A 17,496-nucleotide genomic window follows, 5' to 3' on the forward strand; every position below is an offset into this window, starting at 1 on the left:
ATAATATTCAGACTTAGCAAAGCATTGTTGTTATAAATGGTGATTAAATTTATGTGTGCACATCAAAATCTGCTGGGGTTTTTCAGTAGTCTAAGGGTGAAATCTAAACTGAATCAATATAATGGTGTGATGTGGCCATAGATAGTGCCTAATGTCTGGGGAATATAGCCAATGGATGATGTTAAACATCTTTCTGTAACAACAGAATTAAAATTAAGAGAACAAAGTTTTGACAATCTGAACAATTTTTCTGAGCTGTGTAGTTCTAGTTTGAGTTCTAGAATAGAGTGGGTTTAGTACTAGTTCTTTTAGAGCTGGTATTCAGATGGGTTTTCAAATATTACCATTTCACTTCTGTTACAAATTTATACAGAACGACTCTTTCTTTCTTCTATACTTTGGTAACATATAAACTAAACAATATACTCTGTATACTGTGATCTTTGTGAGATATAGCACTGTTTGTATCTTTAATTCTAATTCTTTCTGTAGAGGTTCTAAAGAGCTAATATTATTCTTATCAGACATCTATTTTAACAATTAACACATTTTTGTTTTAAAGAAGACCAATTAGGGGCCCAACTAGTTTTTTTTGTTTGACGTATTAGATAAAACTTTGTATTTGCTCTTGGAATTTCCAGCAAACCTTGCCATTGTGTTATGTGCCTTGTCATTCTCAGCTAAATCTCTGGACCTACATATCATTAATGGGAGATGTGGCTCACCCATATCCGACAAATAGATTCAGGTCTCTAGACCTACTGATTACATCATACATTGTGATAACGAGCAGGTTTTGCTGAGTGGCTAGTGTTGCAGATAGCCCTTGGAAGTGGTATTGATGCTGGTGTATTTGCTGTGTCAGAAACTAGTGGGTTTCAATTATGTTATCAGAGCTTTGGGGTTACATTGTTCAGATAAGATAGTATGCATAGTAAGTGCTTTATGAAAATTATTTTTCCCCAAAATAGCTGTTTGAATCCAGCTCAAATTGACATAAATCCCTCATGATCCAAATATGGGAAACAAAATGGTAGATTCCTAGAAAAGCACCATGAACAAGCTACATGCCTTTTGCCAACTCATGCCAAAATCTGGAAGATCCTTGAGATCAGTTGATATGGTAAAGTGACTAGCAGTGAGGAGCACGAGTGACCAATCAGCAATTTTTAAGCTATCTCAATGGAGTATGAAACCTTCCAGATATTCACAAGAAGACATGCTATACAACAAACATATTGAAATCCCTGAGAGTGCTGACTTCCTGTAAGTAAGCTTACATTGCCTATCTGTTGTTGGAAATAGATCTGTAGCCTATAGCTTCAGGAAGTATAATTCTGTGTTCAGCAATGGATCTACAAATCTAACGACGGATCATGCAAGCTGCTGAATACTTAGCATTGTAGCATATGCATGAATGACTGCATACAAACATGTGTAGATGAAAAATAGATACAAATGCAAAATGGTTCTTCTTTTACCTAATTAATGCCCACCATTATCTCTCTCTCAGGTCAAATCTTCTTCCAATTTCTGTACCCTGAGCCACTAAGAAAAAAAGCATTTTAGGTTGAAATTTAAGCATTTTTGCTAGTCTATGGATTTGGATGGGAAGAGACCTGAATCTATTTGTCGGATATGGGTGAGCCACATCTCCCATTAATGATATGTAGATCCAGAGATTTAGCTGAGAATGATAAGGCACATAGCATGATGGCAAGGTTTGCTGGAAATTCCAAGAGCAAATACAAAGTTCTATCTATTACATCAAACAAAAAAATTAGTTGGGCTCCTAAATTTGTCTTATTTAAAACAAAAATGTGTTAATTGTTAAATTAAATGTCTGATAAGAATAATATTAGCTCTTTAGAATCTCTACAGAAAGAATTAGAATTAAAGATGCTAACAGTGTTATATCTCACAAAGACAGTTTGTTAATTTTGTAGAGTAAAAAAACAAAATTTAACTCCCTCTGAGTTAAGTGAAGTATTTTCAAATCCAAACGGGAGATGTTCAATGTAGGTGACACTTTCATCTCTTTGCATTGTGCACAGATTGAACTTCCACACATTTTGTGGTGAGCAGATATATATTGCATGTATGTGAGTGAGAGAAGTAACTGCCTTAAAATTATTACAAAGAAGATATAGGCTGGACTTTTCCGATCCCGTTGGCATTGGGCATCATGGCGGGGGGGGGGGGGGGGAGGACACAACATGGCGAGAAGGCCAAAAATCAGTTTCACGCCATTGTGAAACCAGTTCGTGATCGTCTGCTCCATCTGTCAATGGCGGGCTGTGTTTCCCACTGCCGCATGTCAGGAACCTAATTTCAATACTTTAGAATCTCATTATAAGCCCAGCTCGCCAGAATCATCCCCCAACATTGAATCATCTGGGCATGTTTGCGTGATTGCATGCCAATGTGTTTCACAATTGCAGCACGCACCTGGCAACCTGTACTTCGCTCGGGACTTGAGGTTTGTTTGTCTACCTTGCTTTGGGCAGCACTTGCAGTCAGCTGCACCAGGCTTCGCAGGCAGCACCACACCACTTTTAGGGGGGCTCATGGGCAGGTCTCTACCTACCAGACCAGCCGTAAGGCAGGGATGGCTTTTCAACGGCTGCAGGGCTAGGGCTTGCTTGGGAAGGGGGAGAAGTGGCCTCAGGCAAGGGAAGAGGCTGCAGGGCGAAGGCTCTACTGGGGAAGGAGGGTATACCGGGGTGTGTATGGGGGTGCATGTTGATCTGTGCAACTGGCCTCAAGATGGTGAGGGCTACAGTAAACTTCCTAACTGATAAATGTGCTGCCTTGTATGAATCCAAGCCATGTAGTCCAAGAAGCCCTGAGATTCAATCTATGATGAGTTAGCTGATCTCACCTGTGTGGCAGTAAGGGTAATATATGTGGCCATTTCATCCCAGACTAGGATGGAGAAATATGAGACATGGTCTTCGATGAAGTTAGAAAAATGAACAACCTCTACACATGAGCAGTGAGAATACGGCTGCTGCTGCTGTGTCTGTGCAGTTTGCTACTTGCCAATTCTTTTGACTGATCCCATTTTTCTAGTCAGCAAAGTGAGGTTACATTCCATCACTATTCTGCAAAAATCATCAAAAGCAATTTGGAAGACAAAATAACACTGCCAATTATTGCAAGTGCAAATTTATTGCCTATGAAAAATACATTGATTTCAAGAGGAAAACAAAAATGACTTTGTATATAGATCAAGAGTGAGAGAGACAGTGGGGCAGTTAGGTATTGAGACTGTCACTCTGCCAGTGATTTACAGCATTCATACTATAAACAAACCTGATGAAACAGCTCAATAGCATTAAATGTCATAAAGAACCAGTGACTTAATTGTGCTATTTAGGTCAAATGTGGCACTATCAAATTGCTCAAATAGTAAAATTGAACAACTTTGAAGAATAAAGTATGTAAAATAGAGGAAAACTTTACTTCCGTGAGCGGTATAATTATTCCTATTATAATCATGTGATTGGGTGATATGTGATTGGATGAAAGGAACAATTTAGTGGACATTTTATAGAAGGGGGGACGGTTTGCTCATGTGAACCACATAAATTTATGGCTCATGCTTTATATTTCTGCCATCGTTATAGTTACTTTCAATGGGTATCTTTAACACAATTCTGATTATATCTTAACAGCCAACAATAAGGAAATTGAATCCTGCTACCCAAAAGTCCATTCAAAAAAGTAATCAACTGCAAAATATATGTAACTATGTCCTACTTCTCTGTTATTACATACCTCAGTGCATTTTCCTTAGCACAGGGAAGTTAATGCTTGGTGTTACTGTATATTCAATTGGATATGTCACTTTGTCCGAGAATACAAACACGACCTCAAGATAAACAAATGTTCGTCTTGTGAAACCTACAGATGAATTTCTCAAGGACAAATACCTGGTTCCATTCTGTTCTTCATCTTCAATGATCTATTACTAGCTATTTTTTTAAAGTAGCATGTTGACAGAAGGGGTCAGGGCATCAGGGCACTGTGCCAGGCAGGTAGAATGCGTTTACAACTGCAGTTCTCAAAGCTCTGAGGTGTCATTATTAAACTGTGCTACCATGCAGAGATGCTGAACACAGCCAAGTATTTCCCAGTGGGGCTATTTTGTGGTAATCCAGTACCTGAATTTGCTTTCATTTAGAAGTCACATTTATGAATTTCCTTTCCTCGCTATGAACTTTGCTTGATGTTAAAGGCATGCCCAGACACAAATTCACATTGCGAAAGAGTCCCACAGATTTAGCTATTTTAGATTTTTCCAAGGCTTTCGACTGTGTACCACATGCAAAGCCACTGGGAAAACTAGATCATTATGGAGTCTGAGAGAACACGAAGCAATGGATAAGAATATTTCTTACCAAACAACAAAGAGTCACAGTGAATGGGGAACCCTCAAACTGGGAACCAGTCTTAAGCAGTATGCCGACAAGGTATCGTCCTGGGCCCGCATTTGTTTCTGATCTTTATAAATAACATCCAGGATAGAATATCAAGCCAGATAAGACTCTCTGCACTTGACTGCCTAGTCTTTTGGAGCCATTACTGGAGCAGCAAATGAGGTTAGCCTTCAGGAAGAACTAAATAATCTCATCAAATGGGCAAATATATGGGAATGAAATTCATCAGAGAGAAATGTAAAATCATGCGAATCAGCAATGCTCAATGTCCATCAATATTCAACTACACAATGCATGATTCCCCCTTGAAGTTACTAAAGAATGTCATTACTTAGGAGGCCACATCCAAAATAATTTAAAGTGAAATGTAAAGTCAACATGCGGCCTCCAAGGCATCCAAAATGCTTGGGTTCGGAAAACAGAACTTCCATCACTCTTTAGCTACAATTGGTTAGGCCACACTTAAGAGTATGGTGTAGCCGCTTAAGACCCATATACTGCTAAAATCATTACCCTCCTTGAGAAAGTTCAACACTGAACAGCTTGCTTTGTTACAATTACTCGCAATATACTAGTATCTCCCGGTTGGTCATGTCAATAGGCTGGCAAAGTCTCCAGAACCGAAGAAAAGCCCACAGGTTGACGTGCCTCTATAAAATTTTGAATGAATGATTAAATATTTCCAAGCAGTATATTAAGTCCAAATGTGACCTAGCTCGAAGAGTTCATAACCAACAGCTCTAACTGTATACAGTTCAACATGCATCCTTTGCTAACTCTTTTTTTTCCCCCTAAGAACAATTAAGGACTGGAACAATCTTCTGCAAACCTCAATCTCCATCCCCTCTAAGGATTCATTCAAAGAAAATCTGTTGAACTTTTCTAATTAATGTGACCATCGACTGCACTCATTGTTCCACCTCTTGTGAAAATTCCCTAGAGGAAGACTGTCAAAGGAAACCTTACCAAGTACTAAGTCCCAGCCCCATGCAGTGGTGAAGTGAGAGCTATTGTCATTGGCAGTATCCTTTTACATTTGCAGCAGCAGAGCTGCTGTCCCTGGGGGATCTTTGAAAAACGACAACCTAAGTGTCATTCTCGGTTTCTCCAGCAGCAATATCAGCGCTTAATTTATATTACAGCATTGTCACCAAAGTTAGGATGCCACTAGAAACCACTCTAATATAAAATGCCACAAGGCTTGGATTCACTTCAGCTTTCCTGAATTTTTATTCAAGTGAAAATGGGAAAGTGATGAGAAATGTCTGATCAAAGAATATTTAATTGGATTAATAAGGAAACAATTTGCATTTATGTAGTATCTTTTAGATCCATGGGACTATCCAAAGCAAGTTATAGTTGTAGCATGTAGGTGTAACATCAGTTAGTTAAATTATTTGAGGTCTACATCAGTAAGTGGGAGGGCTTTGCTACTAATCTTGTGCAGGCAAAAATAGGAAAAAGGCATTAGCAGGGGCATTCTAGGGTGGGCAGTCCTAAAAAGAGACAGGTGAGATGGAGAGGAATTTCAGAGTGTAGAAATAAAGCTGAATATCTAGGCAGAGACTGTAGTTTGAACAAAATACATTTTCAACAAATAAGTTATTCTATACATTGCATTTTTTATGATCCATTGAAAATAATCACTTTAAAAGCCTACATTCCCATTTCAACAAGAAAACATAATTAACCAAGAAGATTTCTGACACAGCTTGAAGGCTGATTTCCCCAATGGCAATCTGCACATACAGTACAAGACAGTGTTGCATATGTTCCAGTTGTATAAAGCACTCTCTTGAGATCAGAAAACTGCCTTACAGCTGTCTTGGATCTTGTGTTTAATTTACTTTAACCCAAAATGACCCCAACCTATCATACTAATTGCGGGATTCAAACCACTATGATTGAAGAGTTGAATTCAATGTTATAACTAAAAACTTGGCCCTGCACCTCATTTTCCATGGATAACATATATATTTCTTGTAATATAGACAATTCAACTATTGTGTTTTAAAGGACACCTGACCCCAACCAAAGACAACTGACAAAGCTTGATTTAGATTTCTGCAAATTCCTAGCGCAAGGCAGAAATCTTACAAAAAAAACACAAGCTGGCAAGATCTTTGACCAAGTCCACGTCATCTTTGACTTAAACAAGCGTTGTGAAGATGACATGTGACACTGCTAGTTATAAAACACTGCCACCAAATAGTAGAGTGCACTTTTGTGGCTACGCAGTATATAATTTCTTGATTTCAGCCATGCCAGTGCAGGAAGACAGTCATTTCCACAAATCTCTTTACACAGAAGGAAGTTACAATGTGGAATTCTCTGCCACAATCAGTTGTTAAAGCTGAGTGCATAAATTATTATAGACAGGAATTAGATAGCTGTTTCTAAAAGTGGAAAATTGAAAGGGAATTGGGGGCAAGCAGAAGGGTAAGAATGATAACTAGATGGCTCATGTAGAGAAAAAACACCAGCACAGACAAGATGGAACAAAGGACCTGTTTCTAAACTGTCACATTCTGTAGTTCTAGGTTATGGAGTCATAGAGTCATAGAGGTCTACAGCACAGAAAAAGGCCCTTCGGCCCATCAAGTCTGCACTTGTCAAACAAGTACCTAACTATTCTAATTCCATTTTCCAGCACTAGGCCCATAGCAAGTGCACATCCAAATACTTCTTAAATGTTATGAGGGTTTCTGCCTCTACCACCCTTTCAGGCAGTGAGTTCCAGATTCCCACCACCCTCTGGGTGAAAAAGTTCTTCCTCACATCCCCTCTAACCCTCCTGCCCCTTGCCTTAAATCTATGCCCCCTGGTTATTGATCCCTCCACCAAGGGGAAAAGTTCCTTCCTGTCTACCCTATCCATGCCCCTCATAATTTTATACACCTCAATCATGTCCCCCCTCAATCTCCTCTGCTCCAGGGAAAATAACCCCAGTTTATCCAATCTCTCCTCATAACTAAAACTCTCCAGCCCAGGTAACATCCTGGTAAATCTCCTCTGCATTCCTTCTAGTGCAATCACATCCTTCCTATAATGTGGATGCTAGAACTGCATGCAATACTCTAGCTGTGGCCTAACCAGTGTTTTATACAGTTCCAGCATAACCTCCCTGCTCTTACATTCTATGCCTCGGCTAATAAAGGCAAGTATCCCATATGCCTTCTTAGCCACCTTATCTACCTGTCCCGCTACCTTAAGGGACCGGTGGACATGTACACCAAGGTCCCTCTGATCATCGGTGCTTCCCAGGGTCCTACCATTCCTCGTGTATTCCCATGCCTTGTTTGTTCTGCCCAAGTGCATCACCTCACACTTATCAGATTAAATTCCATTTTCTACTGATCAGCCCATTTGACCAGCCTGTCTATATCCTCCTGTAATCTAAGGCTATCTTCCTTACTATTTACCATCCCGCCAATTTTCGTGTCATCCGCGAACTTACTGATCAACCCTCCTACATTCAAGTCTAAATCGTTTATATATACCACAAAGAGCAAGGGACCCAACGCCGATCCCTGTGGAACTCCACTGGACACAAGCATCCAGTCATATACCCCTGGACCATCACCCTCTGCTTCCTGCCACTCAGCCAATTCTGGATCCAATTTGCCAAATTGTCTTGGATCCCATGGGCTCTTACCTTTGTTATCAGTCTCCCATGCAGGACCTTATCAAAAGCCTTGCTGAAGTCCAAGTAAACTACGTCAAATGCATTGCCCTCATCTTCACACCTGGCCACCTCTTCAAAAAAAAAAGACTGGAATGATAAATGGCTCCTTGTCCCTTTCACATGGGTTCATCTCAGAAGGTGTGCTGCAGAGTCCCTGGAGCAAATCATTTACCTCATGGCCAGACACCAGTATGTGGCTCAGTGAGTATAAATTTGACAAGACAAAAATATTAGGGATGGGGAAATAGCATTTTGCTATGAACAGTCACATCTTCCAGTGCCACTTTCAGTGGAAGCATGTCTCTTTTTGAGGTCACCAGAATTATTGAAAGTCTTGTATGTGTACAACATGTTGTGATGTGTTCGGGCTAAAATTCCACCCCAGGTGTATTGTCAACACTGGCACATGTTGTACTATCCCCAAATTTTGTAAACAAACAGCAAAATTCTGCAGGTGCCGAAAATCTGAAACAAAAGCTGAAAATGCTGAAAACACTCAGCTGGTCAGGGAGCTTCTGTGGAGAAAACGCACACCCTTCTTCAGAATCAGTTTGCACCCTAATATAAGTGCAGCTGGTGTGTTCCCAGTGAAATTTACGTCATGCAATGGGAACACAAAGGTTTAGATTTCCTATGCAGGAGCAGAAAAGCATGGCACAGTTTCTTAAAATGGCACTTGCAGTCCCTGCTAACAGTAAAGTATGAAATTGGGCAATCTCTGCTGTTTTGTGCTCAGATGTCTGGAGGACAATTAAGACAAAGCTATGTATTTTGAATGCTAGGGTGCAGAAGCAAAGATAATATCAAACAAAAGGAAACCAATAAACATCCCATCCAAAGAGACAAACAATGGCGCAGTGCCAATAAGCCAAACTCAGAAAAAAATGCACACTAATCTCATGAAAAGGTCAGTTTTAAAAGATATTTCAGGTTGTTGTGTGCCTGAAGGAGTCTACTTGGTATTACTTTACTAAACTAGTAACTAATCAGCTAGTCAAATAAGTAAGATTAGACAGACATGGCAAGGCAGATATTGTAAGCTTGTGGAGAGCACTGCAATCCCAGATAAACAAATCTGCGGTAAGTTGTTTAAAATGTTGTGCTTTCACAGAGCGCTAACCCTTGTTCTGCTATTAACACATTCTGCCATCTTACCTTTATTCCACTATCAGCACCTTCTTTAGTCTTTAATATTACCATTAACTCTTTGTCTTGTGTCCATGATATCTTTGTCAATCTCTCCTGAGCTCCCACCTATCCCTGACCTATTTTGCTCCACCCCCTCTTAAATTGTCTAAAATCCATCAGATTTCTACTTCTCTTTAGCTCTGAAGAAGAGTTATATGGACTCGAAATATTAACTCTGTTTCTCTCTCCACAGATGCTGCCAGAACTGCTGAGTTTTTCCAACATTTTCAGTTTTTATTTCAGATTTCCAGCATCCGCAGTATTTTGCTTTGATCTGCAGTAAGTGTCTGCAGGTTGAGGAACTTAGGCTCAGAGTTGTTGAGCTGGAGCCTGAACTGCAGACATTGTAGGGAGGAGGAGAGGTACCTGGACACTTCGCTCCAAGAGGCAGTCACAATATTTAGGTTAAGCAGAGCTTTAGAGTTGGTCAATGGTCAGAGACAGGAGGATGCAACTACAATGCAGCCAGGTAAGGGGATCCATGATGTAGTGATGGAGGAGCCTGAACCTTTGACTGTACCCAACAGGTGCAAGGTACTTGCTAGCTGCGTAGATGGGAGTAAGGCCTGCAGGGTGGATGAGCAAACTGACCATAGCACCATTGTTAAGGATGCCATTCAAGTGCAAGGAGTATGTGGTAGTGACAGGGGACAGGATAGTTAGGGGGATAGATACTGTTCTTTGCAGCAGCGATTGGGAGTTCCAAAGGTTATATTGCTTGCCTGATGCCAGGATCATGGACATCTCCTCGGAGCTGGAATCAACCTCAGAGTGGCAGGGGGTGAATCCAGTGGTTGTGGTCCACATAGGAACCAACGAGATAGGTAGGACTAGGAATGATGTTCTGCTGAAAAAGTTGGAGGAGTCAGGGTCCAAATCAAAATGTAGAAACTTGAAGGTAATAATCTCTGGATTGTTATCTGAGCCACGTGCAAATTGTCATAGGGTCAAACAGGTTAGAGAATTAAACATGTGGGTCAAAGAGTGTTGTGGGAAGAAGGAGTTTTGATTCATGGGGCATTGGCATCAGCAATGGGGAAAGAGGAAGCTGTTCCATTGCAATGGGCTCCATTCAAAGCAGGTTGGCATTAGTATCCTAGTGTAGGGCTGTGGATAGATCTTTAAACTAAAAGGGGGGTGGTGTAGAGGGGTTAGGTGAAGAGAGATTTAGTAATCTAAAGCGAAAATTCGAGGCAATAGAGCAATGTAGTGATTTGGGTAAAGACAAACAAAGTGGGACAGGAAGGTATAGAGACTTTAATGTTAATAGTGAATCAGCAAATAAGGTCCATGCAAAGAAGTAGTTAAAAAAAACCCTCATCCAAACATAAGTAATATTCATAATAAGGGAGACAAACTAGCAGCACAAATAGAGATAAATGTGTTTGATATAATCGCCATTATACAATGGTTACAATGTGATCAAGTTTGGAAATAAATATTCCAAAGTTACACAACATTTCAGAAAGGCAGGATGGAGAAGGAGCAGCTATAATAATAAAGGATGATGATGAAGAATGACATAAAGACAGTAGCAAGAAAGGATCTTGGCTCAGAAGAGCATGAAGTAGAATTAATATGGGTGGCAATTAGGGATGACAATGGTCAGATAACATTGGTGTGAGTAGGCCCTGTAGCAGTACTTATACTTATACATTGAACTAAGCATCAAGCAAGAAATAATTGGAAAGGCAATGTAAAAGTAGTGGGGGACTTCAAGCTTCATAAAGACTTGCCAAATCAAATTGTCAAAGGTAGTCTGGAAGATCAGTTTGTAGAATACTTTCATGACAGCTTCCTAGAAGAATTTATTGTTGAACCAACTTGGGACAAAGCTATTTTAGATCTAGTATTGTGTGGTAGCGCAGGATTAATCTCATAGTAAAAGTGCTGGGAAAAAGTGATCGTAATACGTGAATTCATATTAAGTTTGAGAGTGACATATTCAAGTTCAAAACAAGAAACATAAACAAAGCCAATTACATAGCTATAAGGAGATAAGGTAAATTAAGTAAACAGACTAAAAGGTATGGTGATAAATAAACAGTGGGAAACATTTAAAGACACAACTCAAAATGTTCAACAAAAATAGGTTCCATTTAAAAAACAAAAGTTCAGTTAGACGGACCCATGCATGGCATACAAGAAAAGTTAAGGATAGTATTAGATTAAAAGAAAAGGCTTGTAACGTTGCAAAGAATAATAGTAAATCTGAGAATTGGTAGTGTTTTAGAAACCAGCAAAGGGCAACCAAAAAGTTGATAAAAAGGGAAAAAATAGAATGACAGTAAACTAAACAGGGATATAAAAATGTACTGTAAGGGCTTTTATAATTGTATAAAAAGTCGCTAAAGTGAACTTTGGTCCCTTAGAGACAGAGACAGTAGAAATTATCATGGCAAATGAGAAAATGGTAGAGACCTTGACCAAATATTTTGTGTGGTTCTTCAGTAGAAGACACAAATTATATATCAGAATAAAAGGTTACCTCAGGGCTTAATCAGAATGAGGAACTTAAAGTAATTAGTATCAGCAGAAAAAAGTATTGCAGAAACGTGTGGTACGAAAACCCAAGAAAGCCCCCAGACCTGACTGCCTACACTGTAAGGTTCTAAAAGAGGTAGCTGCAGAGATAGTGGATGCACTGGTTATGATTTTTTAAAATTCCCTAGATTATCGTAGAGTTCTAAAAGAGGTAGCTGCAGAGATAATGGATGCACTTGTTATGATTTTCTAAAATTCCCTAGACTATAGCCAGTGGCAAATGTAACACCACTATTCAAGAAAGGAGGGAGAGTGGAAACAAAGAAGGAACCATAGGCCAGTTAGCCTGACATCAGTCATCCAGAAAATGCTGGAATCTATTCTTAAGGACATCTTACCAATGCACTTAGAAAAATCATACTTTAATTAGACAGTCATCATAGCTCTACAAAAGGGAAATTGTGTTTGGCAGATTTATTGGAACTTTTTGAAGATATAACTAGTAGGATAGGTAAAGGAGATTTGGGTGTAATATACTTGGATTTCCAAAAGTCATAAGGTGCCACCCAAAAAAGTTAATACGTAAGCTAAGGGCTTATGAAGTTTGGGGTCATACATTAGCATGGATGGAGGATTAGTTAATGAACAGGAAGCAGACAGTAGAGATAAATGGGGCATTTTCAAGTTGGCAAGCAGTAACTAGTAACGTGCCATAAGGATCAGTGGTGGGGCCTCACCTATTCACAATCTATGTTAATAACTAAGAGACTGAGAGTAATGCATCTAAGTTTGCTGATGATAAAAAGCTAAGTGGGAATGTAAGCTGTGAGGAGGGCACAAAGAGGCTGAAGAGAGATATAGACAGTTTGAGTGGACAACAAGATGACAAATGGAGTAGAATCTGGGGAAGTGTGAGGTTATTTACTTTGGTAATGATAAAAACTCAGAATTTTTTTTAAAAAGGCACGAAACTTTTAAATGTTGAGGCACTTGGGGGTACTCGTGCAAGGAATTCAGAAAGTTAGAATGCAGATACAACAAGCAATTAGGAAGGCAAATGACATGTTGGCTCTTACTGCAAGGGAACTGAAGAACAAAAAAAATATTTAAAATGATGTGGAGGTGCCTTTTTGTACATCATTTCCTTCATACCTGCTGCACTTCTCTATCAATGTCCATATATTCCCAGTAGTCTGTGACTAAGAAGACTCCATACACATCTTTTAACGCATCAAACAGGCTCTTTTCATTGTCCAGATCAGCTTTCACTATTTCAGCTCCAAGACGTTTCAGTTCTTTAACTTCTTTTTTTCTTGGGTTTCTGGTGATAGCTCTCACCTTGAATGTACCATCCTTCAAAAGGGCCATCGCCACTGATCCACCTTGATTTCCTGTGCAAGGTTAAAAACTTCCATTTAGTTTACTGCTGGAAAATGTTTTCATCTTGACAGACCTCTCTTAATACGTATAAAGGAACTGCCTTGAAATTCTATTTAATTGTTCCTGTCCCTTTAAGGCCACAAAGTCCAATTGAATAGAAATCTGATCTTCTACTTGCTCAATGCTCCCTGGGTAGAAAGTGCTGTAAATAGACACATCCTAAGGTTAAGTAGAGGCTAATTATTATTTCTCAGGAAAGTATGTCTGGTTAAAAAAGTGAGTTTTTTTTTATTGTTCATTGATGGGTTCGCTATCTGTTCAGTTAGGATTTGTTAGTTTTATCAACATGATTTTTCAGCTAATGGGTGAAAATGCAACATACAATTTATACATGTGACACTTGAGGTGCAATGTAAGTGTTAGACCCAAGACTTATATGTATAAAAATTAACATTGATCTGATCTTTTCCCGTGAGTCATATACAAAAATTATTTATTTATTTTTTATTTTTTTACCTCATTATTTATTTGATCCTGTATTGTGTGATCAGAAGTTGTTTTGTAACAATCTTAAGAGATGAAACCTGTAGATTAAGCTTTCACTGGATTATTCTAAAACGGCAGTACATCTCTGGAATCTCTGACAGAGTTTCCTTGATCGTATTGTCAGAACCAGAAATGTCATAGGTTTGATCCTCTGGCAGCTAGGCACTGCATTTAGCCTCGGTGCCAGGAGTTACCATGGGGCAAATCAGGCAGAGTTCCCACTCCTGTGGCTGGACTTTACAAGCCCCTCTGGGGACAGGCTGCGAGGCAGGAGTATAAAATAGCAAGTTAAGGCAAGTGGTGGCATGCCTATTGCCTTCCGACCACCATGACATCTTGCCAGCAGTGGAGAAAGTGGCAGATGGCCCTCCCGCCCAGAGCCCAATTGAGCCACTTAAATGGCCAATGAAGGCCCTTTTCCCACCCCTGCTGGCACTTGACCAGCTTTAAGCGAAGGGGGGTCCCTGTCGCCTAGGGAGACCGCCAGGTAAACCCTAGTGGCCTCCCAGTGGCCACGGGGGAGGATCTCTTTTTCTGGCCCCCTTTGGTCCATAGACGGGTCTCTGATATAGATGATCATAGATGGTCCTCTGATTGGCCAGCAGATCTTGGGGATGGGTGGCTGTACTTCACAGAGCTGCCTTGGCAAAGGCCAATTAATCAATTGGTTAGTTAATTAGCTGCCACTGAAAAGATGTGGCCACAGGTTCTGCTGACTGCCGAAGTGGGGTCACCCCTACTTTCAGGTCCATCGGTGGGATCCGCGCTGCCTGCACTAAATTCCAGCCCTGATCTCTAAATGGTCTCTTTATGTAAAGGTGCCTGATGAGAATAGAATGTGACCAATTCTCCACCCATCTGCTTTCCACCTGCATGTCATGCCACCCCACCCAAACTCACCCATCAAATACTGGCAACCATCAAACTGTGCCCAGCTTGAATCTATTCCTTCAGAAGAGGAGAGAAAAGGAGAAAGCTGGGACAAAAACAAAATTACTGACTGATTTAAAATTAGTGAAACTGAAAGGTAAGTACATTTAAAACAGTGGCAGTTTCCATTTTAAGCATGTACTTGACTTCTTCAGGATTTTCAGACTTCTCTTCACAGCAGCTTGCCTCAGCCAAGATATTCAACAAGCTGCTTTGCTCATTTCAAAGCGGTAGTCTGATTTTCAACTAAAGTTATTTTAGGTGTGATAACAACAATCAATAACTCCTTGTCACTTTGATTACACAATCTGAGTCACTTGCTGTGTTGCAGTGTTTGTATCCCCAAATGTAATGACTGTTATAACTCCACTGTAAAGCTAACCAAATAATAACTCATTTAATAATTACCTCTTTAAATGCTGCTTTCATATTTTGCATAAAAATTAACAAGAATACATGATTTCCTTGATTCACTGAAAAGCTGTGAACTGATAGATGTTGGATGATTGGATAAATTTTGCACAGTTTTCCTTGACTGAGGCCGGGATTTTCCATTCCCGCTGGCGTCGGGCGTGTTTGGCAGCGTGAGCAGACAATATGGCGAGAAGGCCAAAAATCGGTTTCATGACATCGTGAAACCAGTTTGCAATCATATGCGCAGCTTGTTGATGGTGGGCTGCGTTCTCCCCATCGTACATTGGGAACCTCATTGTAATACATCAGCACATCACCAGAAGGCCAGTCCACCGGACTCTGCCCCCCTGCACTGGATCGTCTGCCCACATAGACGGGAAAACACGCTGACATGTTTCTCAACAGCATATACAAGCTGTGCACTTGGCAGGCTGCACTTTGCTCGAGACTCCAAGGTTTGTTTGTCTACCTTGCTTTGGTCAGCACTTGCAGTCATCAGCGCCAGGCTTCACAGACAGCACCACATCACTTTTAGGGGTGCTGATGTGCAGGCCTCTACCTACCAGGTTAGCCATATGTGGGTTGCTTTTCAATGGCTGCTGGGCTAAAGCTTACTTGGGGAAAGGGAAGAAGTGGCCTCAGGCAAGGGAAGAGACTGGAGGAAGAGGGCTGTACTGGGGAAGGAGGGTATCCCAGCGTGTATGTGGGGGCACATGTTGATCTGTGCAAGTGGCCTCAAGATGGTGAGCGCTGAGGAGCCAATCTCCAGAGGAGATGAGGCCAGGTGGACATGTGAGGGTATGTGTGTGAGAATGGGTGGTGATGTCCCTTGAGCTGGCAGTGAGTGAGATGCCAGTGAATGTGTGATGGGCTTGAATGTGAGAGTTTAGAGTGATGAGATGGCTGCCATACCCTGGCTGCACAAATGAGATCATTCATCCTCTATCAGCATTGGATGGCCAACCTTTTCTGTGCAGCACTGGCATCGCCTACCAAGCCTGAGTGGTAATGTAGCTGCCCCTCCTGCGGCCAGAGCAGGGGTAGATGACATCTCAGCGGCATCCAAAAGGCACTCAAGGGCTGCAATCTTCTTACCTTTCGGGGCCATGTCTTCTTTGCTGCAGTCCTGAGCTGGAAGCACTGAGCGCGGCTGTACTTTAAATGTGGTGCCTAGCGTGATGAAGCGGCAAGATGATGGCGTGGCAGGCGAATCGGAGCCCGCCCACCATCAAAACGGCGTGTATCCCAGGAATGCATAATTAAATGCGGTGGGTTTGGGGCAATACGGCATGAAAAGCTGCCATTGTGGCCGGAAGGAAAATCATAGTTTTTCCCGCCCACTATCACACTTAGTGCAAATCTGGGACAATTCCACCCTGAGAGGATAATTATGTGCTAAAGCTTCTACTCATGTTGTTCTATAAGCAGTAATGTGGTAGAGGCTTTAACAGCTAATTGTCCAGCCTGAGGTGACTGTCATTCATGAGAGGAAATACTTGTTTGTTGCCTTTTCCTCGTTTGCAGTATGGCTGTGATTTGTGTGGGAAATTGCAGGCTTTAACCTACACACTGGCACTTGTTGGGGATAACATTGATACCTATAGCTCCTAGCTATGCTTAACAAATTACTTGTGCTATAAGGTGTCACATATATATTGATGTCAAGATTATTGACTAAAAACATGATTACATGTTATTTTATCAATCTTCTTGTGTCACAACAAACACTCTCTTCCAAGAAAAACAGGTGTCGTATTTAAATTCTCTCAATGTCAGAAAATGATTTTACAAAATATTAAGGCTTTTTATATTGTTATATTGTGAAAACAGAATATTTCTGGAAGATTGTCTTGAAGCCAGTCTGAAGGAGGCTTTTCTTATTTGTCCCACCATCCAAAAGATGACAAACAATCTCTGTGTGGGTCAATTCCACAATATGTAAAGAAAGATTTTCATTTGTAAAGTGTCATTCATGACCTCAAGATGGTCCAAAGAGCTTCACAGCCAATGCACTGCTTTTGAAATGTAGTCGCCACGCCACTGCAATGTAGGAAACACAGCAGCCAATATGCCAATCCATGAACACATTTAAAGATGAGAACAAGGATTTAAAACTTGAGGCATTGGGGGATATAGGTTAACAAGGGAATCATGACATCTACCAGCCTTTATTTTGCAGCAATTGATTTGTCACCATTAATCGAAGAACCAGGAAGATTGCTGCTTTGGGGCCAAGGTTATCCTTTTCAGTCATTGTTCATAGTCCCATGATACAGGTGAGAACAAGAGCTGGAGAACAATGACAAAAACAGAATTACCTGGAAAAACTCAGCAGGTCTGGCAGCATCGGCGGAGAAGAAATCAGTTAACGTTTCGAGCCTTCATGGCCCTTCGGCAGAGTTCTGCCGAAGGGCCACGAAGGCTCGA

At 40.7% G+C, this 17,496-nt stretch overlaps 1 protein-coding gene across 1 annotated transcript in view; it reads right to left on the reverse strand.

The window, feature by feature from the left end:
- The window catches only part of LOC144686496 (nmrA-like family domain-containing protein 1), a 40,380-nt gene that overhangs the window by 18,125 nt on the left and 4,759 nt on the right, over window positions 1-17,496 (reverse strand). Inside the window, exon 2 of the mRNA XM_078551780.1 lies at window positions 12,952-13,190. Within this exon, the coding sequence (XP_078407906.1) occupies window positions 12,952-13,167 (216 nt within the window). The 5' untranslated portion in view covers window positions 13,168-13,190. The remainder of the gene's footprint in view (window positions 1-12,951; window positions 13,191-17,496) is intronic.

Source organism: Cetorhinus maximus, chromosome 11, assembly GCF_964194155.1.
Source record: "Cetorhinus maximus chromosome 11, sCetMax3.hap1.1, whole genome shotgun sequence".
Classification (NCBI taxonomy): domain Eukaryota; kingdom Metazoa; phylum Chordata; class Chondrichthyes; order Lamniformes; family Cetorhinidae; genus Cetorhinus; species Cetorhinus maximus.